The sequence below is a fragment of the Mobula birostris genome, chromosome 14, assembly GCF_030028105.1.
Source record: "Mobula birostris isolate sMobBir1 chromosome 14, sMobBir1.hap1, whole genome shotgun sequence".
Lineage (NCBI taxonomy): Eukaryota > Metazoa > Chordata > Chondrichthyes > Myliobatiformes > Myliobatidae > Mobula > Mobula birostris.
In genome coordinates, this window is record NC_092383.1 from 2,674,524 (window position 1) to 2,700,362 (window position 25,839).

Below are 25,839 nucleotides of genomic sequence, written 5' to 3' on the forward strand. Positions count from 1 at the left end.
GCTTACAATTCACTTCCCCCTTCGAACAGGGCAAAATCACAATAATTATCCCTCACATTTCCTGATTTCGTTACCAGAGATTGTGACACTGAACCCTGCTGCTTGGATCTGGTCCAACCTTCATTAACCAGGTCCAACCCTTCCTGGGCACCTTCCTCCTCACACACATTAAGGTTTATGGTTATGAATATACTAAACAGAGTTATTACTTCAGCTTGGGGGGGGGGGTGTTTGGGGTGGTAAATATGGGATTGTAAGGAATGAGTGCTCAAGTGTGGGAGTGGGCCAGTGTCAGGTTTAGGATAAGGGTGTAATTACATGGATAATGGGAAAAATCATCCTTCCTATCACCAGTCTTCAAGCAAAATGAGAAGAGTTTATTGAATTAGCCAAGTGCTTACTGCAAATTATGAAGTGTAAACAAAAAAAACAAGGATACACATTTTTAAATAGGTTTATTTTAATAGAAACCATACAACGTGGAACCACATGCCTGTAAACCAGAACAGTTATGCAGCTGCCTTTTGCTTCTTTTCCTGCTTGCGTTTGTGCTGAAAAAAGGTAAAATATAGTCATCAGCATCTGAAACACTTGCCAAACCAGGCAGCAAATTCAAACCTGTAGTGATATGCACCAAAATTTTACAACATCAATTTCAGCTACCCACAAAAATATCCATTATTTTAATGTTTGATGTTAAACATTCTCAGCTCTAAGCAGCTAAAGAAAGCATGAACCTACCCAAGGACATAATGACTGAATCTGGCACAACCTCACAGTCCAATTTCAAAACTGAACAGCGTTCAGCAATGTTTAGTTTATGACCAGAGCCTTGCAACGAAATTAATAAAACTGGCACTATCTACATTAATAATTAAGTAATTTATTGCATCCATGTGTGCAAGTTTTTTGGGGCCCAAATTCATAATAATCTTAAGTTTTAAAAACTTAGTAACTAATTTATAATCTTTAATCATCTGATCAAAGATAGAACCAACCAGTCTACATGGCCATACTCACATTCTTTTCCTGCAGGAGAATTGCACAGCGACGTGCAGTTTTGGCATAAGGGTTCAGTTTCATCATGATCCTCAGGTTCTTCAATGGGTTCTTCTTCAGTACTCGGCGGTGAATCTTTTTGCTGTGCAAAGCAGCAGGGAAAACATTTTTAGCTTCAGATATGCAAGAATTAGTGGCAAATTTACATGCTCACTTGAGTTTAGACTAATAAAGGGAGGACACCCTGGGTAAGGTTCCAATGCTAACATAATGGTCTTTCTGCAGAAGCAGTGTTTGGGTTATGGTTGGTGCTTTGGAATGTGAGCTGCCCAATGAGTGTGTTTTTCGTGTTGTGAGTTGGGTCTTTTGTTCTGTGGGAGAAGACACTGGAGAGAAGGCTGTAGGAGTGGAGCCATGATTCGACCAAGTCCTGGGAGGTCGAAGGAGGATCAGTGAAGGGGAATCTGAGTTCCAACTTATGCACATTAGACCATTTAATTAAAATGGACCCTTTTCCCTTACTTTACTAACCCTCTAGGCAAATTAATTATAAAGCTAAATACTTCAATTGTATGTGGTGTACTGTCCGTTATTTTGTGGCACTTATTTGTAACAGAGTAAGGAATCACGCAGCATCCACACAAATGGTGATTTGGTGGGCTTTCACTTCAATCTCCCACGTTTGGTGGGGTCAGAGATGGTCTTCCCTAGGCTTGTGCAGCCAATGGAACCAGAGTGAAGGCCAAGCCATTGGGTATATCTAAAGCAGAGGTTGAAAGATTCTTGATTAGCCAGGGTGCCAAAAGGTTACAGGGAGAAGGCAAGAGAATGGGGTACACAGGGATTAAAGATAAGCCATGATGGAATAGTGGAGCAGACTTAATGGGCAAAATGGCCCAATTCTGCTCCTGTGACTTATGGCTCAATCAAAAGGCACAGGGAAAAGAATGGTGAGAGGTGGTATTGACCACCCACTAACTCAATCTGATTTCGGTAGCATTGCAGTTAGTACACTATTACAGCACCAATGACCTGGCCTCAATCCCATTGTTCTCCCCATCACTACAGTTACTACAAACCCTAGAGATGTGCACGATAGTAGGTCACATAGGTGAAATTGGGCAATGCAGACTCCCTGGGCTGGAAGGGCCTCTGTATCCTCAGCTAGAACAATGCGCACCCACAGAGTAACTTCCTACAATGCTAGGTGAAAGGTGGAAACGAAATTTGCATGAATATTTAATGCTTCAAATATCTTTTCTCTGCTCCCCCCGCCACCCAATGATTATTCCAACTTCATCTCCAAAAAAGGAACAAGACATCAGAACTTCCACAAATATCACATGGCATCAAAAACACGGACCATGAAGTGGAATCTCATCACTGCCTGGAAATTAATATTCCGGCTGATACACATGGCTCCTGAGGGACCAGAGGAATGAAGTTTGGTTCACTGATGCATTTTAACTTACTTTGGAGGACGGAGAGCTTTCTGGATTTCCTGACTCTTCAGAATGCGGCTCAGATCTGTGTTAGCCATCTTGTGAATGGGAAGGCTAGATAATAAAGAATTAAATCAGTAAACAGCCAAAAACAGGACAGCACACCAAACCTGCCAGTACAAAACAAGGTTCACTAATGGGAGGATACCACTACGAGCATCCTATGATTGGGGAGCCAGGAAACATGTACAAGCTGTAATTAACCTGCTCAGACATCAGAACTTCCACTAGTATCATGAGCTGTCAAAAACACGGACCATGAAGTGGAACCTCATCATTGTCACACTCAAAACATCAGGATGAATGTAAAGCTCTCACATTGGACAGGAGTGCCTATATTAATCAGTAATACTGTTAAGGTGGGTAACAGTATCAGCTTTATAGCCAAGGGTGGTAATGGGGACAAGCTCCCATTACCTATAAATGCACCCAATGGTGTGCATCTCAAATAGCCTCTGACAACCAAGTCCAGCTCCCAGCCTTCACGTGTGGCTTAGCTAAACCCAGCCGAAGAGTTTCTACTGACAGAAGGGAAAAGCTGGTTAGTAACACCTTAAAACCAGTCATTTCAGGCAGATGGTGCTTGTCTGCTGGGATTGGCAGCTCATCTAGAAAGAAAACTCAATCTCACACCCCCGCAGCCTTGCAGCTATACCCACACATGGGAAAAGCTTCAGGTGTTAACCTCGAGGAAAAATTCAGAGCTGGAGTCCCTAAGGCAGTCCTAGGTTGAGTTCAATGCTGACTGGCAATACCTGCAACGCTGCTGGTGACAAACTGTATCAGTCTATCATTTCTTTGGATTCACCAGCTGTGCAGAGAGAGCCTGCTGCACAGGCAACAGCTTGCTCTCCATATCGTACTGCCCTGGCCTGCGTATCATGTAGACAGCTGGGACGCAATATACCTGGTCGACACTGACCAATGGAGGGCCTCTAGTCTATGATGGCAACTTTGAGGAAACTACAGACAGGGGAAGGGGAAGAGATTCATTTACACAGAACATATAAAGTCCCATGAATTGTCTCTGCTTACACCGGAAACTTACTTGTATCCAACCTTCAACTTTGAAGGTTTGCGCCAGGTTCCATACAATTCATCCAACTTGCGGAAGGCACTCTCAGTCCAGATACAGAATCGCCCAACATGGCCACCAGGAGCAAGTCTCAGGACATTCAACTTGTTGACATTGAGAAGAGTTATACCTGGAGCAGGCAAAACACAGAACGCATAGGGTCCGTCAACAACCACCACGAAAAATAATGAAACAAGACCAAGACAGAACCTTTTTCTTCACGCTTACAAACTCATTTGCATTCGCTACATCTCCCCTAATCATTAATGCCAGAATTTCCACCAAGATCATGACCTTCAAAAACAGGCCAAGTTGAATCCCATTATTCTGTCTAGCTCACAGTTACAAATCATTGTCAACTGGAGCCACCCCCCCCACCCCCTAACTTTATCTCATGCAATTCACTGTAAGCAGTTCCCTTTCTGCTGACAGGATGCCAGAACAGTGTTCCTAACATTAAAGATGCTGCAAGTGTGTTCTAACTAATCAAATGCCCCAGAGAAACCATATACTGTGGTATTCACTCAAGGAAATGGTTTACCTGGGATATTCCTGAAAGCCCTTACAACACCATTGTCCTCATTATAGATAATGCACGGGCCCCTGCGCCGGATACGACGACGGTTCCTCATTTTACCCTTGCCAGCACGCATACGCTGGGAAGCATAAACCTGCAGGCAAAACAAAAATTTGATTTCTGACCAATTCCAAACACCTGCTCTTTTTAAAAAATTTGAGATCAGAGCTTCAAAATCATCAGCCATCAGAAACACGGACCAGAAGTGAAAGCTCATCATTTCTCGCAGTGCATCAGTGAACAGAAAAAAGAGCTGCCTGCCTTTTTGATATCATTCCAGGCCTTCAGCTTCTTCAGCATCAGAACAGCCTCCTTCGTCTTTTTGTAACTCTCAATCTTGTCTTCAACCACAAGTGGGAGCTCTGGCACTTCCTCAATACGATGACCTGCAGGGAATATAAAACCAGTATCCATGCCAATATGACTCAATAAATATCAAACCCCTAATTTCAGCTAGAGGCAATTCCTGACATAAAATGTTATGGCTCAAAAGCAATAATTGAAGACATTCCATTTTGTGTTAAGATGGTTGAAATAAATAACCATTAAGTGAACAAAGATCTGTGTCAGTCAATGTCAGGAAAAGTGGAAAGTTGGAGTGAGAAAAATTAAAGAGCTATGATCACTATGAGTTAAGTGGAGAACATGATGCTACATGGCATAAAAAAGCACTAGCTGGTGTTGATAGGAAGTTTCCTCAAGATGTCCCAGTTAACGTGGCTAGGAGCTGCTCAGACCAAGTGTTCGTCATTTATCCGTACCAGCTTATAACAGCAGGCAACTGTTGCTGTGCACAGAATAAGACGCAAATTACACCATCATAGCAAGCTACAGCCACATTTTAAAGTTTAACAACAATGCAGGAACGGTTTAAAATGTACTCAGCTTTAAAACCATGATTGATTTTAAACAGAAAGTTCCCATCACTGTTTCCCATTTTCAGTTAATTCTATTAACTTTAATTTTGTCAAATATTGATGTGCTCACTGCCCTACTGACCATCAATATTGGAACCCTTTGGCTAAAGAAATTCAAATGGAACCCATCTCCACCACCCCACCACAGTGAACATCCTCTCCACATCCACCACCAAGGCCTTCCCTGAGGAGTAACACACACAAAATGCTGGGCAGGCAGCATCTATGGAGATGAACGAACAGTCGATGTTTTGGGCTGAGGCCTTTCTTCAGGATTCAGTAAGGAAGGGGAAGATGTCAGAATAAGAAAGTGGAGGGAGGGGAAGGAGGATGGTGGAAGGCAATAGGTGAATAGGAAAGGTAAAGGGCTGGAGAAGAAGGAACTTGTTAGGATTGTAGCCCTAGAATGTCGCACCTCAGGCAGCAATTGCACTGACGTGGATAATTTTACTTTCATGCCGATCGAAGCTGCTATGGACAAATCCACTAACTTTCATTTAAACAGAATTTAATATCCTTTCGCCTGTGACTGAGAACTGCTGGTCAACGCAATATAATGCAAAGTGGTCAGAAGTTGAAGTGCTTTGATTTGAGTGACTCAAGAACCATAGAATAGACTTACCCTTTGACATCACCAGAGCAGGGAGGGCAGATGCCGCGAGAGAAGAGCAAATGGCGTATCGTTTCTGGTTTATATTCACCCGGCGGTGCCAGCGTCGCCAGGTCTTTGTGGGAGCAAACATGCGGCCACCACGGCACATCTGAGGTGCGGGTTAAGGTGCACAACTTTTCCCAACGAGCAAGTTGGGAACCTGAGCTTGCTGACTCGGTGCTCTTCATTCCTATGTACCAGGTTAATGACAGAAGGCCACAGGTGCAGGAGGCACTGTTACATCATAATGATAAAAAGACATTAGTCCAAAATAGGCAGTGCAATATACTGCAGCTCATTAGTAACAGAGCACACAAACAACAAGGGGTGAACATGATCTGCAAGATCATTTAACCTTATTCAAAGAGGATACATTTCCAAAAGCACCCTGGCCAGAGCGATGGGTACCACCACCCCGAACGCGGGGAATACGAGCCACAGCCCTGCCTGTACCCCATGACTCGGCACTGGTCTGGTGACCTAGAAGAAAAATTTCCATCAATACAAATTGTATACGAAAACATTAAAGTAACACTGACAGGCCACGTCAACAGAATCAAGCCATCGACTGCTGTGTAACTATTTTCAGACCAATACAAAAGTCATGACCTTACAAATAGCTTTGTCCTCCTTACACCTGATCACACACAGATTCTCCTTCCCCTCCATTCAGGTTACATCATCTCGCGTCAAAAGGATCCCTACCAAAGAATGCCATACAAAAGCAAGTTCTCATTCCAACTGCACAAAATTGATGAGCTTTCCCTCTTTACCTTTAGTAACTTTATACCTGACCTCGGGGTTTGGTTTGCCCTGCCACCATAAGCTAGAACCCTGGACATCACTTACCCTTCCAAATACAGTGGATTCTGGTTAATTGGGCCATCGTTAATCAGGGCAGCCACTAGTTTGGGACAACTCTTAAAGAACAAAAGCTAATCAAGAAAATAGCTGCAAGTCCCTTCATTTATTTGGGATACCAAACCACTTAATCAGAACAGGAGGCTGTTGCTGAACAGCAAGTAGTGCCAGTCATGTGCCCTGGTGTTCAAAAAAGTGATTTTTCTCACTGATAGTTTGAGAAATAAGCAGTAAGACAATTCAGAACTGTTTTCCTCATTGTGGCTTCAATCTTTCAGGGTTGGGAGATGCCGTAAATAGCTGGGAATGAAAATGAAATTTCACCACTTCAATTTAGGAACTACAAAGAATTTGAAGGAATGGACAACCACCTTGAATGTTGAAGATATTGATTTGGAGGATGCCACTGTCAACAGCACTGTACGAAGACAGTCCATTATCTGCACTAGGGGGCCTGCGCTGATTTTGTTCATTTACACACAAATGAACATGACATGGATGAATTGCTCCGCCAATAAGTATTAGGAACTGGTAGTTTTATAGTACTGCAGTAGTACTGGTAATATAATTTATAATATTATACTTCATTTGTCAACTCAAGTTTGTCTTTATACCTTAACTTTATCTCCATGAAACTTTGGCTAATTGGGACAGCTGCTTTATTGGACAAAAACGTATAGGTCTCGATGTGTCCCAATTAACCGGAATGCACTGTACTTCAAGAATTCCAAATGTATGTCAAGTCAGCCAGGACTTAATCAAGTTGAAGCCCAATCCTTATATCAGATAAGGATTATTCTCATCACAATGATACCCCACAAAAAACACATGCGTGCTAAAGAAATCATGGCAGCATGACTGATTCACATTATCTTATTTTGCTCCATGGTGCCACCATCACATCAGGTGTTTCAACAGAACAGCTGTCTTTTCTTTTCAGGTACCAATTATAGAAATCTCAGCCTCTCCTCTACAACCTGTTGCTATGAATCTGAACATGAGATTTTGATAGTAAAGGTCAGTGGACATTGAAGGAAAGAAGAGGGAATTGCTCCCAAACAACACTAGGTAACGGGATCTCCCAGTGAGTCCCGCTGAGCACCTACATCCCGCCCGCCAGAAAAAGCAGGATCTCAAAGTGGCCACCCATTTTAATTCCACCCCATTCCAACATGTCAGTCCATGGCCTCCTCTACTCCCACTCTCAGGTTGGAAGAGCAATAATGCCTCCACCTCACCTTTCACCATTCCCTCCACACCTCGTAGTGCGCCTCCCCCTTTCTTCCACGTTCTCCTATCAGAGTCCCCCCTTCTCCAGCCCTGTATCTTTCACCAATTTCCCAGCTCTTTATTTTACCCATCACCGTATGTTTCTTCCTCCCCTCCTCCCTCTTTCTTACTGACTTATCTTTTTTTTCTCCAGTCCTATGAAGGGTTTCAGCCCAAAACGCCAACTACTCTTTTTCCTAGATGTTGTATGGCCAGAGTTCCTCCAGCATTTTGTTTCTTAGATTTCCAGCATCTGCAGATTTTCTCTTGCATGTTAAAAAAAGTTTCCTCTCTTCCTGGGAAGATGCCAGAACAAACAGCAATTTTGGTGGAGATGGAAGGAGATCAGGATATTTTATCTTCACCTTTTGCCCATTTCTCTGGGCAGTAGTCTTCAGACACCTCAGTTGTTTTACTCCAGATTCCTTGATCCAACTGGATAAACCTACCAAACTCTTACCATTTCCGGAGCCCTTCCCCAACAGGATATATGGCACTTGAAAGTCACCTGTTCCACATTTCACTTCCACACTGCAGCCTACCCCCTCCTGTACTTGCTCATTCACAGCTCATCCCAACTTCTTCAAACTTGCTGACTTGTACAGCAAGGTTGTTTCTAACACTTTTGTGGGCCCCTTTCTGATGGCAAAAGAATTAGTCACATTTCACATGTCCTTATTTTTAACCCATCTCAGGATTGTAATGGTGACATGTTAAATTTACTTTCAAACACCTTTCATATTACTTCAATAATTCTCAACACTTAGACACCTTCCAACAGCTTTCAGTGATCACCTCCAATCTGAGAAAACTGTTTAAAACTCCCCAAACCAGAAACTGTCCCACTCAGCAGTTGTTGAAAGATGCCCATTTTATTGGTTTTAAACTTGTAGAATAGGTCAATCCTGTCTAATCAACTCTGCAGCAGCTGCAAGGTGAATGGCCCAAGCATCACATACAAAACGCTGGCAGAACTCAAGTCAGGCATCACCTATGGAGAGCAATGAAGAGTCAACAGTTCGGGCCAAGACCCTTCATCAGGACTGGGAGGGAGAAGAACCCTGCTATCCTCCAAGTTATCAATACACAATTGACTGAGGCACAACATAGCAAATGTGCAAATGAATTATTAGCTTACTTTTAAAACAGCTAAATTACTATCAGCCATTTCCATTGTTATAAAGCAAAATCAGTTTGGCATAAAGTAACTTTTAACACTTTCATTAATATCCAGCAGAAAATGCCGTTGTAACACTGATGCAAACACAATTTAGTTCAGGGAACTATCAGTTGAAAAAAATAATTACCTGCATCCGCACTCACAGCATATGGCTGTCTGTTGTTTTTGCGTAAGTTTGTGTGAACAAAGTTCACAACATCTGGGCGGATGGGAGCCTTGAAAACAGCAGGCATAACCACATTCTTGCCAGATCTTTCTCCTTTGTCACTGTACACTGTTATCAGTGGGCGAGCACAGGCCTGAAGGATTGTATTGAAAATATCCATTAGGTTAAAACACCATTAATAAGACGATTTGCAGTTCCCCAGTAGTAGCCACTTCCCAGGTCTCAAATACAATCATTCATTTACCAATGAATGGTTTGTAAGACACCCAAGACTTCCACTAGTCCACTGCACTGCGTCAAGACATAACTTAAAAAGATGGTACTAAATTTGACTTCATGCCCGCAATTTAAGCTACAAATATGGATTTAAACATCAACTGCACAATTAATTCACTTTATAGACATCAAACTAAACTTAGTAAACCAAGAATCTAGGTACATAGAAACAGCATGCTGTTAGCGAAACTCTCCCTTCATTAGCCAGTACTGCAAGTTCATACGGATTTTGCTTTTAAACGAACTATTTTAAATTCAGACACATTACATTCCCCAAAGCCTCTATGTTCCAGAACTGAACCAGATTTAATGGACTTACATTCTGCCACGCAATATACTTTGTCCACCATTGTGGTTTAGCGAATTTTAGTCTGAGTAACTTTGAAACGATAGCTTGACCATACCATCGTATTTACACGGCTTCAATGAAGTTAGAGAGAACAACGTGTCTTCCCCTCCCCCACTCAATGCTATAAAATGGCGACCTGGCAGAACTCGTTCCCCTGATCTTCCCCCTCTTATGACTGACAAAAGTTCATAAATTTTAAACGTTAGACTTTGCTGAGGTGCCCGCGAGCCCTGAGGTCTGGCTGCCCCGCCGAGGCTACAGTTAAGTCCCAATTCACACCCACCATGGTCGCAGCTGCTCGGCGCCACCCGCTCGGGACGGCGACCTCGACAGGAAGAGGAAAAACCCCTCACCGCCGCGCCGCTAGATGAATATCGCCGCCGAGCTCTCTTCAGAAATAACCAGAATTATGAGGAAAACTCAAGGATAATATTAAAACTTAACCTTTTATACATATTTCCTCTTTAAAATTGTATAAATACTTGCGTCTTTCTGCAAAAAGAATCAGAATATGGTCGGCACTATTTTCTTTCGATGTCGGCACTATCTTTACGCGCGCTGACACATCACCAAGCCATATGGTAAAAAAGCTGAATTATTAATTAAAATTTAAAATTGATTTTATGTATATATTTTGATTTAGAAAATTTTTCTAGACAAAAGTGCGCCAAAACAGCGGTTAAAAGTAAACGTTTCTGGTGACGGAAGTGACGTTCGCGGGCGTGCAACTACGCGCGTTTATCGGTTGTGGTTTGAAATGCGTTTTCCTCAGCAGAAGCTGGAGTTTAAAATATAAAAGATTACCTGAGGAGAATGGAGTCAGCGGTCCTCAGGTCCGCGCGGAGCTTCCTGACGTTTCTGCTTGGGTGAGTGTCATCGCACGGACCAATTTGTGACAGCAGTCACTGTCTAACGGCATGGAGGAGAAGGGGCGATAGGACGTGTCCAATAAAGATTTAGATAAATATTTGAAGAGAAGTCTGATTAATTCAATAGCTTTTGGGAAGTGTCGGGACCGAGTGCACTCTGTGCTGTATTGATCCGTGCCACACACAAAATACTGGAAGAACTCAGCGGGTCAGGCAGCATCTATGGAGGGGGGATAAACAGCCCCTTTCAGGCCGAGACCTTTTTTATTGTTTGTCACACTTTATTAATCCCGGGGGAAATTGGTTTTCGTTACAGTTGCACCATAACTAATAAATAGTAATTAAACCATAAATAGTTAAATAGTAATATGTAAATTATGCCAGTAAATTATGAAATAAATCCAGGACCAGCCTATTGGCTCAGGGTGTCTGACCCTCCAAGGGAGGAGTTGTAAAGTTTGATGGCCACAGGCAGGAATGACTTCCTATGACGCTCTGTGTTGCATCTCGGTGGAATGAGTCTCTGGCTGAATGTACTCCTGTGCCCACCCAGTACATTATGTAGTGGATGGGAGACATTGTCCAAGATGGCATGCAACTTGGACAGCATCCTCTTTTCAGACACCACCGTGAGAGAGTCCAGTTCCATCCCCACAACATCACTGGCCTTACGAATAGGTTTGCTGATTCTGTTGGTGTCTGCTACCCTCAGCCTGCTGCCCCAGCACACAACAGCAAACATGATAGCACTGGTCACCACAGACTGGTAGAACATCCTCAGCATCGTCCGGCAGATGTTAAAGGACCTCAGTCTCCTCAGGAAATAGAGACGGCTCTGACCCTTCTTGTAGACAGCCTCAGTGTTCTTTGACCAGTCCAGTTTATTGTCAATTCGTATCCCCAGGTATTTGTAATCCTTCACCATGTCCACACTGACCCCCTGGACGGAAACAGGGGTCACCCTGTTCAAACAGGGTTTGGTGTCATAACTCAGGATCACTTTTTGTGTTCCCTGTTCTGACTACACTCTCACCCCTCCATCTGACCTGCCCATCACCACCTTCTGGGTCCCCTCCTCCTTCGCTTTCTTCCATGCTCCAATTTGATAGAGGAGTACAAGATATAAGAGGAATAGATAGAGTGGATAGCCAGCGCCTCTTCCCCAGGGCACCACTGCTCAATACAAGAGGATATGGCTTTAAGGTAAGGGGTGGGAAGTTCAAGGTGGATATTAGAGGAGGGTTTTTTACTCAGAGAGTGGTTGGTGCGTGGAATGCATTGCCTGAGTCAGTGGTGGAGGCAGATACACTAGTGAAGTTTAAGAGACTACTAGACAGGTATATGGAGAAATTTAAGGTGGGGGTTATATGGGAGGCAGGGTTTGAGGGTCGGCACAACATTGTGGGCTGAAGGGCCTGTAATGTGCTGTACTGTTTTTATGTTCACTTTCTTCCATGCTCCAATTTCCTCATTAGTTTCTTGTTGTTCAGCTCTTCAGCTGTTCCACCTCTCACCTCCCAGCTTCCCACTTCATCTTTCCCCTCACCTATCTTTGAGGCCCCATGAAGGATCTGAATTCTAGCAAGGCTTTAACAATGTCCTGCTAGTCTGGAATATTTTTCCACGTAGGGTCTAAGTTACAAAATGTTTGTGGATACAGTGGTGTGGAGGGTTGTTTTTCAGGTCAGAGGACCGTGTCTGGTAGTGTACACTGGCATCAGTGATAAGTCCATTGTTGTCTGTCTTCTTTCTCAACAACTTGGATGAGGCATGGTTAGTAAGTTTGTGGGTGATGTCAAAATTATTTGGATAATGGACAGTGAAGAAAATCTTTTAAAATGATAACAGAATCTAGATCAACTGGAAAAGTGGGCCGAGGAATGGCGGCAGGAAGCTAATTCTACTAAGTGTGAAGTGTTGCGTTTTGGTAAGTTTAATCAGGGCAGGACTTGCACTGTAAATGGTGGGGCATCGGAGAGTGGTATAGAATCGAGAGAGTCCTGGGGTATAAGTATATGGTTTTCTGAAAATACCATAATGCGCTTCAAGCAAAATCTAAGTCTTAGAGAACCCTGGGTTAGCAAGAGATGTGATCATTGTAATCAATTATGAGGCACTGAGGATCAAATGCTTATAATAAGTAATTCATTTCTTAAATTAAGCCCGTAATCCCTCAGCTGCCTTCTTGCTATTGAGCGCACCCCCCCCCGCCCTCTTTATATTATCACCCCTTTAGAAACTTCCACTGTCCCATAGGTGGACGCTATTGCCCACTTTGGGAACTACTGAATAGAGGGTGGTGGGATGTGAAATGAGCTGCCAGAGGAAGTGGTAGAGGCAGGGACAAATTCCAATGTTTAATAGACATTTGTACCGAGAGGGATATGGGCCAAATGCAGACAAAGAGGCTTTGAGGAAAGAGAAGCAGAATAAATGGTGTAAAGACAGTAAGGTAGAAGGGCTGAAATGTGTGTACCTCAATGCAAGAAGCATCAGGAACAAAGGTGATGAACTGAGAGCTTGGATACATACATGGAATTATGATGTAGTGGCCATTACAGAGACTTGGCTGGCACCAGGGCAGGAATGGATTCTCAATATTCCTGGATTTCAGTGATTTAAAAGGGATAGAGAGGGTGAAAAAAGGGGAGGAGGGGTGGCATTACTGGTCAGGGATACTATTACAGCTACAGAAAGGGTGGGTAATGCAGCAGGATCCTCTTTTGAGTCAATATGGGTGGAAGGCAGGAACAGGAAGGGAGCAGTTACTCTACTGGGGGTATTCTATAAGCCCCCTGGTAGCAGCAGAGATACAGAGGAGCAGATTGGGAGGCAGATTTTGGAAAGGTGCAAAAATAACAGGGTTGTTATCATGGGTGACTTTAACTTCCCTAATATTGATTGGCACCTGATTAGTTCCAAGGGTTTAGATGGGGCAGAATTTGTTAAGTGTGTCTAGGATGGATTCCTGTCACAGTATGTGGACAGGCCGACCAGGGGGAATGCCATACTAGGTCTAGTACTAGGTAATGAACCGGGTCAGGTCACAGATCTCTCAGTGGGTGAGCATCTGGGGGACAGTGACCACCGCTCCCTGGCCTTTATAATTATCATGGAAAAGGATAGAATCAAAGAGGACAGGAAAATTTTTAATTGGGGAAAGGCAAATTATGAGGCTATGAGGCTATAAGGCTAGAACTTGCGGGTGTGAATTGGGATGATGTTTTTGCAGGGAAATGTACTATGGACATGTGGTCGATGTTTAGAGATCTCTTGCGGGATGTAAGGGATAAATTTGTCCCAGTGAGGAAGATAAAGAATGGTAGGATGAAGGAACCATGGGTGACAAGTGAGGTGGAAAATCTAGTCAGGTGGAAGAAGGCAGCATACATGAGGTTTAGGAAGCAAGGATCAGATGGGTCTATTGAGGAATATAGGGAAGCAAGAAAGGAGCTTAAGAAGGGGCTGAGAAGAGCACGAAGGGGGCATGAGAAGGCCTTGGCGAGTAGGGTAAAGGAAAACCCCAAGGCATTCTTCAATTATGTGAAGAAAAAAAGGATGACAGGAGTGAAGGTAGGACCGATTAGAGATAAGGGTGGGAAGATGTGCCTGGAGGCTGTGGAAGTGTGCGAGGTCCTCAATGAATACTTCTCTTCGGTATTTACCAATGAGAGGGAACTTGATGATGGTGAGGACAATATGAGTGAGGTTGATGTTCTGGAGCATGTTGATATTAAGGGAGAGGAGGTGTTGGAGTTGTTAAAATACATTAGGACAGATAAGTCCCCGGGGCCTGACGGAATATTCCCCAGGCTGCTCCACGAGGCGAGAGAGGAGATTGCTGAGCCTCTGGCTAGGATCTTTATGTACTCGTTGTCTACGGGAATGGTACCGGAGCATTGGAGGGAGGCGAATGTTGTTCCCTTGTTCAAAAAAGGTAGTAGGGATAGTCCGGGTAATTATAGACCAGTGAGCCTTACGTCTGTGGTGGGAAAGCTGTTGGAAAAGATTCTTAGAGATAGGATCTATAGGCATTTAGAAAACCATGGTCTGATCAGGGACAGTCAGCATGGCTTTGTGAAGGGCAGATCGTGTCTAAGAAGCCTGATAGAGTTCTTTGAGGAGGTGACCAGGCGTATAGATGAGGGTAGTGCAGTGGATGTGATCTATATGGATTTTAGTAAGGCATTTGACAAGGTTCCACACAGTAGGCTTATTCAGAAAGTTAGAAGGCATGGGATCCAGGGAAGTTTGGCCAGGTGGATTCAGAATTGGCTTGCCTGCAGAAGGCAGAGGGTGGTGGTGGAGGGAGTACATTCAGATTGGTGGATTGTGACTAGTGGTGTCCCACAAGGATCTGTTCTGGGACCTCTACTTTTCGTGATTTTTATTAACGACCTGGATGTGGGGGTAGAAGGGTGGGTTGGCAAGTTTGCAGACGACACAAAGGTTGGTGGTGTTGTAGATAGTGTAGAAGATTGTCAAAGATTGCAGAGAGACATTGATAGGATGCAGAAGTGGGCTGAGAAGTGGCAGATGGAGTTCAACCCGTAGAAGTGTGAGGTGGTACACTTTGGAAGGACAAACTCCAAGGCAGAGTACAAAGTAAATGGCAGGATACTTGGTAGTGTGGAGGAGCAGAGGGATCTCGGGGTATATGTCCACAGATCCCTGAAAGTTGCCTCACAGGTGGATGGGATAGTTAAGAAAGCTTATGGGGTGCTAGCTTTCATAAGTCGAGGGATAGAGTTTAAGAGTCGCGATGTAATGATGCAGCTCTATAAAACTCTGGTTAGGCCACACTTGGAGTACTGTGTCCAGTTCTGGACACCTCACTATAGGAAGGATGTGGAAGCATTGGAAAGGGTACAGAGGAGATTTACCAGGATGCTGCCTGGTTTAGAAAGTATGCATTATGATCAGAGATTCAGGGAGCTCGGGCTTTACTTTTTGGAGAGAAGGAGGATGAGAGGAGACATGATAGAGTTGTACAAGATAGTAAGAGGAATAGATAGAGTGGATAGCCAGCGCCTCTTCCCCAGGGCACCACTGCTCAATATAAGAGGACATGGCTTTAAGGTAAGGGGTGGGAGGTTCAAGGGGGATATTAGAGGAGGGTTTTTTACTCAAAAGAGTGGTTGGTGCGTGGAATGCACTGCCTGAGTCAGTGGTGGAGGCAGATACACTAGTGAAGTTTAAGAGACTACTAGAGAGGTATATGGAGGAATCTAAGGTGGGGGCTTATATGGGAGGCAGGGTTTGAGGGTCTGCACAACATTGAGGGCAGAAGAGCCTGTCCTGTGCTGTACTATTCTACCTTCTATAAATGGGACAAGCTAAGCTAGAGGCAGCACTGTCAGCATGGACGAGATGGGCAGAAGTGTCGAGTCCATGATGTGTAACTCTATGACTGTATATTAATTCTAGAGTGGTAAAAAATTCTTCCAGTAAATCAATATAAACAAAGATTACCACCTTTATGTACAACATTGTTGGAGTCTGATTTTGTCTTTCAATATATTTTTCTTCTTCCCAGACTTTGTGAAGAAGAGAAGAAAGGAAAGTTAAAGGGTCCTGTGCTGTTTGAGGTAATTGTCCATCACCTCTCTGCCATTGAACAGCTGAGGAGAATTGTATTTTTGCTGTATATTAAAAATTTCCACCAATGCTTTCTGTCCCCATTCCTGCTTTTTCTCTTAATTATGATTTTCAGCCACTGCTATTTCTTGTCTACATCCTATTGCTTAATTATTTCATATGTCAAAGAATCATTTATTATTGAAGTATACAACTCTGAAATTATTCTTCTCCAGATAGCCACGAAGCTGCACGATCCTCAACCCCCAATTCCCTCCTCACTGCACAAAAAAAACCAAAAATGTAACAGGCATGTCAACCCCCAGACCCTCTTTCCCCGCACACAAAAAAAAAGAGAATGATAGGGTGAAAAACACAGATTACAAAAAAACCCATAGGACTGATAAACAGTACACAATCCAAGTCCACATCCAAATGGGGTTGAATATGGTTCGGCTTCAGCAGTACCAATGACGTTCACTTCTGTCCACTACTTTGAAAATATACATCAATGCGATGAAAGCTGATTTTTAAAAAAATCTAACTGACTATTTGATAAGCATTCTTGAAATTAATAGTTTATAATAGACTACTAGTAGTAAACAGCCGTCGATGATCATCCCAGAGGGCCTCGGGTGGACTGTGTCCTCTCCAGGGTGCAAGCCTGGGTGGGAAGATTTGGAGAACCGGCTGTTTCCCATGCAGCGGGTTCCCCCTCTCCACGTCACTGATGTAGTCCAAGGGAAGGGCAAGCGCTGATACAGCTCGGCACCAGTGTCATCGCAGAGGTTGCCAGAGTGAAGTTGTAAACAACATCAAACTGCGTTAGGGACCCCAGCTCCGGATTTCTTCCTCGAGGTTTACTCCCAAAGCCTTTCCCATGGGTGGGTATGGCCGCAAGGCAGCAGAGGTTTAAAAACAAGAGTATTCTGAAGTCTAGTATATTTAGCAACTGCTTATTTTGCTATTCATGAAAGAAGGAAGATAGAAAACAGGGAACCATAGACCTTTTGACCGAATAGCTGGAAAGTGAAAACATTTATTGGAAACATTATAAGCAGAATAGAATTGGTCAATGTAGATTGTGGAAAATTGTTCAAGGTAAGGTGGCTAAAAGGGAAATGTGGAATTTCAAGAAGCACTTAAAAAGCAGCCAAACAAATAAAAGTTCCAAGAGGAACAAGAGTTCAAGGTGGGCAGCATGGTAACGCAGCACCAGCGACCTGGGTTCAGTTCCTTGCTACCGTCTGTCAGGAGTTTGTATGTTTGCCTGGTGACCACATGGGTTTCTCCAGGTGCTTTGGTTTGCTCCCCCATTCCAAAATCATATGAGTTAGTATGTTAAATCGAATGGGTTAGTATGTTAAAACATATGGGTTAGTATGTTAATTGGTCACAAGAGTGTCACTGGATGGTGCGGGCTCGATGGGCCAAGAGGGCCCGTTACTGCATTGTATCTCCAAACAATATCCCCAACGGACAACTGAGTTGCATACCTGGGTCCTGTATATGGGTCAGCTTGTTCACAAATGGAAATGTTCTTAATGTCAATGATATGTTCACTGACAAAACTAATGCTGAAATGGTAACACCATAAGATACAGGAGCAATGGCCTCCTAGCTGTCTTGAATTTTTGGCTGTTACTGGTGCCCTCCGCTGCGAAGATTGATGCAAAGTACTGATTGAGCTCCTCTGTCATTTCCCTGATTCCTATTACTACTTCGCCAGCATCATTTTTAAGCGGTACAATGTCTACTCTTGCTTCTCTTTTATCTTTTATGTATTAAACATTTTCAGTTGATAAACCTAGGCAGCATTGGACTTTATGGTTGAAATCAAGATCATGTCATTACAGGGAATTACATGTGCACACCTCTTGTTTTATGCCACAGTGACATATCAAATTAGTAATAACAAAGTGTGCATTTGTACCTTTCCCTTCCTATCCATGACCGATATCTTTACTATTTCAATGTTTATTGGGTAGTTTAGATCTGATTTTACTTTTTGAGATTTCCATCTTTTTTCTCTACCTTGAATACTTTAATGTTTGTAGGGTGCTTTGGGATGTTCAGAGATTTTATAAAGATTTCTTTGTCTTGTAGGATGATGTTCAAGTGCACATTGTAGATGAAGTGAATAAAAGTCCTTTGCACGCATTCTGGAAGGAGAATGCGTCGGTGTTCATAGCAGAAAAGGCAGTAAGTATATAATTTATAAATCTGTGTCAGATCACTTGAACATTTGTATAGGTGTGTTCAAAGAGGGCTGCCAGCAGCAACAGTAGTGTTAAATTAAACCTGAAATGAAAGCAGATTGTTACTGAGTGGCCTAGTCCTTCATCTTCTTGTTATTCCAAGTTAAAGGATGTGAACTTTGAACTGTTTCTGAAATGAAAGCACATACCTTTCAGTGATCCTTTATTTTTGTAAGATGGCGGCACCCTCGGACACAGTGGGACCAGTCAAAGGTGTAATTGTTTGTCCCTTACATCTATTTTTATGATCGCAAATCACTGTTGGATACTAGAACATCACTGCAGGACTATCCCATCAGCAAGTTGGTTGATGGCGATGGAGCTGGATTTATTGTGTACTGATGTTGTGCTAAGAGGGTATGCAGTGGGCATTTTTATTGTGATTGCAGGACCCTGCTGGACATTGGTAATGTAGTATACTGCAAGTCTAGTTCACTGGCTCATTGGTGAGACCGATGGCAGGAGAGCTGTGTTGCCTCGGTTGTGGCCGGGACTAGGCCCTTGGATTAGTCACCTGTTGCAGCCACCCGGGGGAGGAGACACCAGGGTGGTGTGGGAGGGAGCAGAGGCCTCTGTAGGTGCACTAGAGTCTGTACTGGGTTGGGGGTGGGGGGGTGGAGCTGGCGCCTTCTATCAGTATGGCTCTCCAGTATTTGCTCAGTGCCACTTCCGGTGTTCGCTTGGTAGAAGAAGCGGCTGGAGCAGAACAACTTACCATCAATCTACAGGCCATGCCACTTGGGATTCTGGTTAATTGGGCCATTGGCTATTCGGAGCAACCACTTATTTGGGACAAAACTTAAAGAACAAAATCCAATCGAGATAATAGCCAGGATTCCCCTTGTGTATTAGGGACATTCTGCTGCGTAACTGGGTCAGGAATCTGTTACTGAACAGTTTCCAACTAGTGTGGCCATTAGACACTACACCGTTTTTAAAATAGTGTTACGTGCGTGTTTGTGTTCAAAAAGTAGTGATTTTTGTCACTGAAATTGACAAGTAATAAATAGCAAGACAACTCAGAACTGTTTTGCTCAATGCAATTTCAAGCATCCAGGCTTGGAAATGCCAGAAACTGGGGGTGAAAATGAAAATACTTCAATTTCACTACTTCAACAAGTTAGGAAGTACAAAGAACTTGAAGGTATCAACTATCATTTTGAATGTTACAATTAAAATGAAGATTTTGAGGATAGAATCATCACTGCACTGATTGAAGACAGTCCAATATCTGCACTAGGTGTCTGCACTGATTTTGTTCATTGCGTACACTGGATAAATTCCTCTTTTGATAACTATTAGAAAATAATACAGTTTTATAGTACTGTAGTAGTATTGGTAGTGTTCTAATCTGTTCTGTATTTCATTTTAAGTATATAATTTGGTACTCAGTTAAACCGTAGTTTGTATTCTTTATACCTTTTTAACTATTTCCATGAAACTTCAGCTAATTGGGACAGCCACTTAATTGGACCAAAGTGTATTGGTCCTGGAGTGTCCAATTAATGGAAATCCACTGTATTATCATTTTTTGTAACTGTATATTGTTCTGCTATTGTAACCCTATATGCTGTGTGCTGTTGGTAATGTGTTTTGCACCTTGGCCCCTAAGGAACACTGTTTCATTTGGCTATATGCATGTATGTTTGAACGATAATTAATCTTGTACTTGAATTTGTGCTTTACATAGATTTATTGTTGAATTTTCTGCCACCTTAGCATAATGTTTTTTTATCGCTGATTCTTATTACCTTACTGATTGAAGAGCTGGTTTATTAAAATTTGAAGTTATCTCTTTCATACCATAAAGGAACATTGTGACTGCTACTAACTGTTCATGGGAGGAAGTCAGTCTAATGTTTAATTACAGACCGTTAAAGAGAAGAAGAAAACCTATCAAAGACACCGTCTTTAAAATATGAGAATTTTTTTCATTTTTTTTCATATATTTAAAATTTGCACTGTTGATTATGTGTATTGTGTTATTATAGACCGTCAGAAAATCCCACGTTTGATGACGAGTGGCTGGATCTAATGTTAGGCAAAGTTGGGACGATAGAATTTGACCCTTACTTGCTGTCAGTTATTCCTGTTGGCATTTAGGGCATCTCTGGTGGTGTTCAAGGCTTTCTTCATCATGCCAGTAGTTTCCTCTCGGTTTTCACTACTGTCAGCCAGCCAGGTGGAGACTCAGGAATACCTTTACACTCAAGTAGAAAAATTGCTCGTTGCTGTTTCTGTGCAGTTTTGTTTGACCAGTCAGGGTTGATAGCCCTAAGCTGAACCCCCGAACCTGGAGGATCAGCGGACCACCCTTGGTCTGGCCTCTATTCTTTGATCTGTTTGTCATGGGTGACCCTGCCAAAAGCCAAAGCATAAAGCCCTGACTCCGGCCAACATAGTTCTCCGTGTTATTAAAGCATGCAAGCCTCCAAACCACGACAAGGATATGGTCCTCTTAGAGGAGAAATTCACCACGAATTAACTTTACTCTGAGATTAAAAATTGGCTGGGTTTCATGTTGTCTGGATTGGGCTAGGCTCTGATTTGTCTCTCTAGCTGATTAACTGGCAATACTCACTATTTAGGTTCATGCCTGAAGATTGAATTTGGGAATTCTGAGTCATTAGGTGAAGCATTGCTTCAGAGGTTTAATGCTTTGATGGTACATGGGCAACAGAGTTAGAAAATATTTGTTTTCTCCGGTTACTTGGTCTGACTACAAGTGCCCTTTTCTCTCTTAGCCACCTAAACAGGATGAAGCCTACATGGATACCTCTGCAGATGATGAAACCAGCAAGGTAATATCCAGCAAGTTAGAGGATGTGGGCCCATTGCCTCTTTCGAGTATGAAAGCAAGGTAAAAGCAAAGTAATAACAAAGTTACTCACATATACTTTTTACTATTAAAAGAATTGACTCTTAGTTACCTAGCACGGTGTGCAGAAATTCTGTTCACTTCTTACACTCACACTTGTAAAAACCTCGATGAAAATAAAAAAAAAACTTGTGTGAAGGCTTTCTTTCTGAATTGTACTGTTCATCGTGTAACCTGCTTTGCTTTTTGGAACGAGTGCTTCCCTTGTAGCACTGTAAGAGAACTGTAAGCGTGCTACGAAAATATAACACCAATGGAATTGTGATTCCTTCCGTTGGGTAATGACAATTAGTTTGTATGTGATGATTTAATTGCATACAATGAATGGGAAGGACCATGTCAAAGGTGTACAATCTGATCATTGATAAATGATGACAAGGAGGATGAAGGTTAATAAGAAGGAGAAGTTATATTAGTATGAGCATTTCTGCAGTTTTCTGTGTGAATCATTCTGCAGAACTTTCTCGTGTTGACTTGGTAATATGAGAGGGCATACTTTTGGAAGAAAGACTATTGTTTTGCACTTGACCCAGGAGGTTTTCACTCAATAAGTGAGAATTTGCCTACTGGTTCCTGTCACTTAATATATTTAAAGCGGAGGTCGATAGATGCTTGATTAGTAGGGGAGTCAAAGGTTATGGGGAGAAGGCAGGAGAATAAACCAGCCATGATTGAATGGTGGAGCAGTTTTGATGGGCTGAATGGCCTAATTCTGCTCCTTTGCCTTGTGGTCTGATGGTCTAATATTTTTCGTTAAGGCTGGAGCCAGTTTTGTGTCATGAAAAATGTAATCTTCAAGCAGTCGAACACACTTGCTTAAGATCTCAATGAGAGGGAGAACAAGGGAAAATAAAATCACAGGATGTGCCACACTTACACATGAACAAACACCACTGTAGAAAGGAAATACTATTTTGTATATATCATACAATTATTTATCCTGCAGTGCTTTGGAAACAGAAGCTGAAGATTCAGGATTGCAGTAACCAGTACCTGCAAGTTGGCCCAATTATTTTAAAATGCTTTTAACCAAAATTTTTAATAAGTCACAAACTATCAGAAACTATCAGAAATTATTAATCTGTATCTGTGATACCCTTGACTTCAGTGTTTACCTCTTGTATTAGTTTGTTCTTATCTGCAATGTTTATCCATTTGTTTTTCCTTCCCACAGACAGTTAGCTTCCTGGTACACAGTGGCGCATAATCTGCACCTGTCAGAATTGATTAACGGCAGTGTACCTACTGCATTACCTGTGCTATGGGTTAGATGTGATGGCTCTGATCGTGAAGGCACTGTTTGGTTTGGAGCTGAACCTGTTAAAACTGGGAAGGACATTACATCAATGGTTTTCCATACCGTCACATGCTCTGGTAAGATATCACAATATAGCTCCTCTAAAAATAATTACATGCATTATTACGTTACGCAAATTCTTTTTACGTTATACGTCAGTGATTTGGGTGACAGAATTGATGGCTTTGTTGCAAAGTTTGAAGACAATGTGATGATAAGTGGAGGGGCAGGTAGTTTTGAGGAGGTAGAGAAGCTACAGAAAGACAGACAGATTAGGAGAATGGGCAAAGGAGTGGCAGATGGAATATAGTGTCGGGAAGTGTATGGTCATACACTTTGGTAGAAGAAATGAAAGAGTAGATTATTTCCTAAATGGAGTGAAAATACAAGAAAACTGAGGCACAAAGGGACTTGGAAGTCCTTGTGCAGGATTCCCTAAAGGTTAATTTATAGGTTGAGTCTGTGGTGAGGAAGGCAAGTGCAATGTCAGCATTTATTTCAAGAGGACTAGAATACAAAAACAAGGATGTTATGTTGACCCTTTATAAAGCACTGGTGATACCTCATTTGTAGTATTGTGAACAGTTTTGGGTCCCTTATCTTAGAAAGGTCATTCTGAAACTGGAGAGAGTTCAGAGGTTCATGAAAATGATTCCAGGATTGATTGGCTTGTCATATGAAGAGCATTTTAGATTAGATTATGAGGACACTCAGTCCTCGTTTTATTGTCATTTAGAAATGCATGCATTAAAAAATGATACAATGTTCCTCTGGTATGATATCACAGAAACACAAGACAGACCAAGACTAAAACTGTCAAAAACCACATAATTATAGCATATAGTTACAACAGTGCAAAGCAATACTGTAATTTGATAAGAGCAGACAATGGGCACGGTAAAAAAAAGTCCAAAGTCCCGATAGCCCCATCATCTCACGCAGACAGTAGAAGGAAGAAACTCTCCCTGCCATGAGCTTCCAATGCCGCAAACTTGCCGATGCAGCATCCTGGAAGCACCCGACCACAGTCCGACTCTGAGACCGTCTGAAAACTTGGAGCCTCCAACTAGCCCTCCGACACCGAGCACCATCTCTGCCGAGCGCTTTGACCCCAACCCCAGCCACCGTGCAGCAGGCAAAGCCGAGGATTCGGGGCCTTCCCCTCCGGAGATTTCGGATCACACAGTAGCAGTGGCAGCGAAACAGGCATTTCAGAAGTTTCACCAGATGTTCCTCCACGCTGTCACGTCTGCCCCCATCAAATCAGAATTGTGCATGGCCTCCTACTTGACAGATTACAGATGTTCGTCACTGGAGAGGCTGCATGCGCTGTGTCACGTCGCCATCTTCTCCTCCTCCCGAATGGCTCTGGCCCTGGATTCATTGGAATTCTGAAGATTTTTGTGGGGGGGGGGATGACCTCATTGAAACCTATTGAATGGTGAAAGGTCTTGATAGAGTGGATGTGAAGAGGATGTTTCCTATGGTGGGAGAGTCTAAGAGCAGAGGGCACAGCCTCTGAATAGAGGGCATCCTTTTAGAATCGAGGTGAGGAGGGATTTCCTTAGCCAGGGAGTAGTGAATCTGTGGAATTCTTTGCCACAGGCAGCTGTGGAGATGAAGCCTTTATGTATATTTAAGGCAGAGGTCGATAGATTCTTGATTGGTCAGGGCATGAAGGAATATGGGGAGAAGGCAGAGATGGGGGCTGAGTAGAATACTGGATCAGCCATGATAAAATGGCAGAGCACTCTCAATGGGCCAAATGGGTTAATTCTGCTGCTATATCTTATGGTCTTATGGTTACTACTGGAAGGTGTAACTGGAGCTAACAAGCTAAAATGAACAGATTCTGTTTTAGATATAACCCCTACAAGAACAAAAGAAAATAGAAGCAGGAGTAGTCCATTTGGGTTCAAGCTTGTCCTTTCATTCAGTAAGATCATGGATAACCTATCCCAGTTCTTTCTATGTGCCAGTTCTTTCAATCTGTTAAAGATTTATCTACCTATAAAAACTTACAAAGAGTAGTCTCTCAACTCTCTAGGGCAGATAATTCTAGAGATCGACAAGTACAAGTTCAAGTTTAATCATCATTTGACCATACATGAATATCCATGTATACCATAACATGGAACAGTGTTACTCTGGGGCCAAGGTGCAAAACCCAGTTTCAAAAAACACACACAGTGCAAGCCATATGTAGCACGTATAAGATAACAAACACATATAAGATATCAGTAAAATACAGTAACACAAAAAAATGTGGAAGACCCTGAGTCCACGCATGTCACAGCTGTCTGCAGTTGAACACAATACAGCTTGTCTTCTGCTGAGCAAACACTGGGGGTCAGCACTGATTCCAGTTTGGACATCGCACAACTCCACCTTGTATGTGAAGAAATTCTAACATAATTTAAAATAACTGACTCTTATCTTGAAACAGTGTTTCTTCATTTATCTAGTGAAAACATCTCAACATCCAACATTTCATGTTCCCAAGATCTTGTATCACTTAATTCCTCTAAAGTCCATAGAACACAGCCCTGACCTGTTTGGCCTCTCTTGATAAGAAAATTATCTCAACTCAGGCATTAGCTAGGTGACATTCTTTAGGACTGCCTCAAATTATTAGATTATGAGGATGCACAGTCCTCTTTTATTGTCATTTAGTAATGCATGCATTAATAAATGATACAATATTGCTCCGGTGTGATATCACAGAAACACAGGACAGACCAAGACTGAAAAACTAACAAAAACCACATAATTATAACATATAGTTACAACAGTGCAACAATACCATAACTTGATGAAGAACAGGCCATGGCACAGTAAAAAAGTTCAAAGTCTCTTAAATTTCCCACATCTCACACAGACGGGAGAAGGAAGAAAACTCTCCCTGCCATGCCCGACTACAGTCGGACTCCGAGTTGCCCAAAAACTTCGAGCCTCCGACACTGAGTACTGAGCACCATCGCTATCCGAACACTTCGACCTCAGCCTCGGTGGCCAGCATTAGGCAAAGCCGGGGGTTTTGGGGCCTTCCCTCCGGAAGATTCTTGATCGCACAGTAACAACAACAGCGAATCAGGCATTTCAGAAATTTCTCCAGATGTTCCTCTGTGCTTTCACTT

The 25,839-nt window shown here is 42.7% G+C and overlaps 2 protein-coding genes and 4 non-coding genes across 10 annotated transcripts in view; 1 reads left to right on the forward strand and 5 right to left on the reverse strand.

The window, feature by feature from the left end:
• Positions 1 to 438: 438 nt before the first annotated feature.
• Positions 439 to 10,200, reverse strand: rpl4 (ribosomal protein L4). The gene is made up of 10 exons (XM_072277972.1): positions 10,107 to 10,200; positions 9,160 to 9,331; positions 6,096 to 6,202; positions 5,693 to 5,831; positions 4,415 to 4,539; positions 4,118 to 4,247; positions 3,550 to 3,706; positions 2,472 to 2,555; positions 1,021 to 1,141; positions 439 to 551 (listed from the first exon to the last, which is right to left on the reverse strand). The coding sequence occupies exons 1-10, from the start codon at positions 10,107 to 10,109 to the stop codon at positions 510 to 512; spliced, it is 1,080 nt and encodes a 359-aa protein (XP_072134073.1). The 5' UTR covers positions 10,110 to 10,200; the 3' UTR covers positions 439 to 509.
• Positions 2,317 to 2,388, reverse strand: LOC140210168 (small nucleolar RNA SNORD18). The gene has a single exon (XR_011889172.1). It is a non-coding gene; the product is annotated as a small nucleolar RNA SNORD18 (small nucleolar RNA).
• On the reverse strand, positions 2,713 to 2,783 carry LOC140210167 (small nucleolar RNA SNORD18). The gene has a single exon (XR_011889171.1). It is a non-coding gene; the product is annotated as a small nucleolar RNA SNORD18 (small nucleolar RNA).
• On the reverse strand, positions 4,312 to 4,378 carry LOC140210169 (small nucleolar RNA SNORD18). The gene has a single exon (XR_011889173.1). It is a non-coding gene; the product is annotated as a small nucleolar RNA SNORD18 (small nucleolar RNA).
• LOC140210170 (small nucleolar RNA SNORD16) lies at positions 4,882 to 4,979 on the reverse strand. Its single transcript, XR_011889174.1, has one exon. It is a non-coding gene; the product is annotated as a small nucleolar RNA SNORD16 (small nucleolar RNA).
• A 371-nt stretch (positions 10,201 to 10,571) lies between the features above and the next one.
• Positions 10,572 to 25,839, forward strand: part of zwilch (zwilch kinetochore protein) — a 50,566-nt gene continuing 35,298 nt past the window's right edge. For all 5 annotated transcript variants that reach the window (XR_011889039.1, XR_011889038.1, XR_011889041.1 and 2 more), the window contains exons 1-5: positions 10,572 to 10,689; positions 16,229 to 16,280; positions 18,376 to 18,471; positions 21,272 to 21,387; positions 22,580 to 22,779. Coding sequence is in view for 2 of the 5 variants with exons in the window: in XM_072277973.1 (XP_072134074.1) it covers positions 10,637 to 10,689; positions 16,229 to 16,280; positions 18,376 to 18,471; positions 21,272 to 21,387; positions 22,580 to 22,779 (517 nt within the window). In the remaining 3 variants the exon portion in view is untranslated. The remainder of the gene's footprint in view (positions 10,690 to 16,228; positions 16,281 to 18,375; positions 18,472 to 21,271; positions 21,388 to 22,579; positions 22,780 to 25,839) is intronic.

Coding starts and splice junctions, on each gene's coding strand:
- rpl4 (XM_072277972.1), bottom strand. Junction 6,203..9,159: donor TGCTGTGAGTGCGGATGCAG/GTAATTATTTTT, acceptor TTTTTCTTCTAG/GTCACCAGACCAGTGCCGAG. Junction 2,556..3,549: donor AAGTTGAAGGTTGGATACAA/GTAAGTTTCCGG, acceptor TTTATTATCTAG/CCTTCCCATTCACAAGATGG.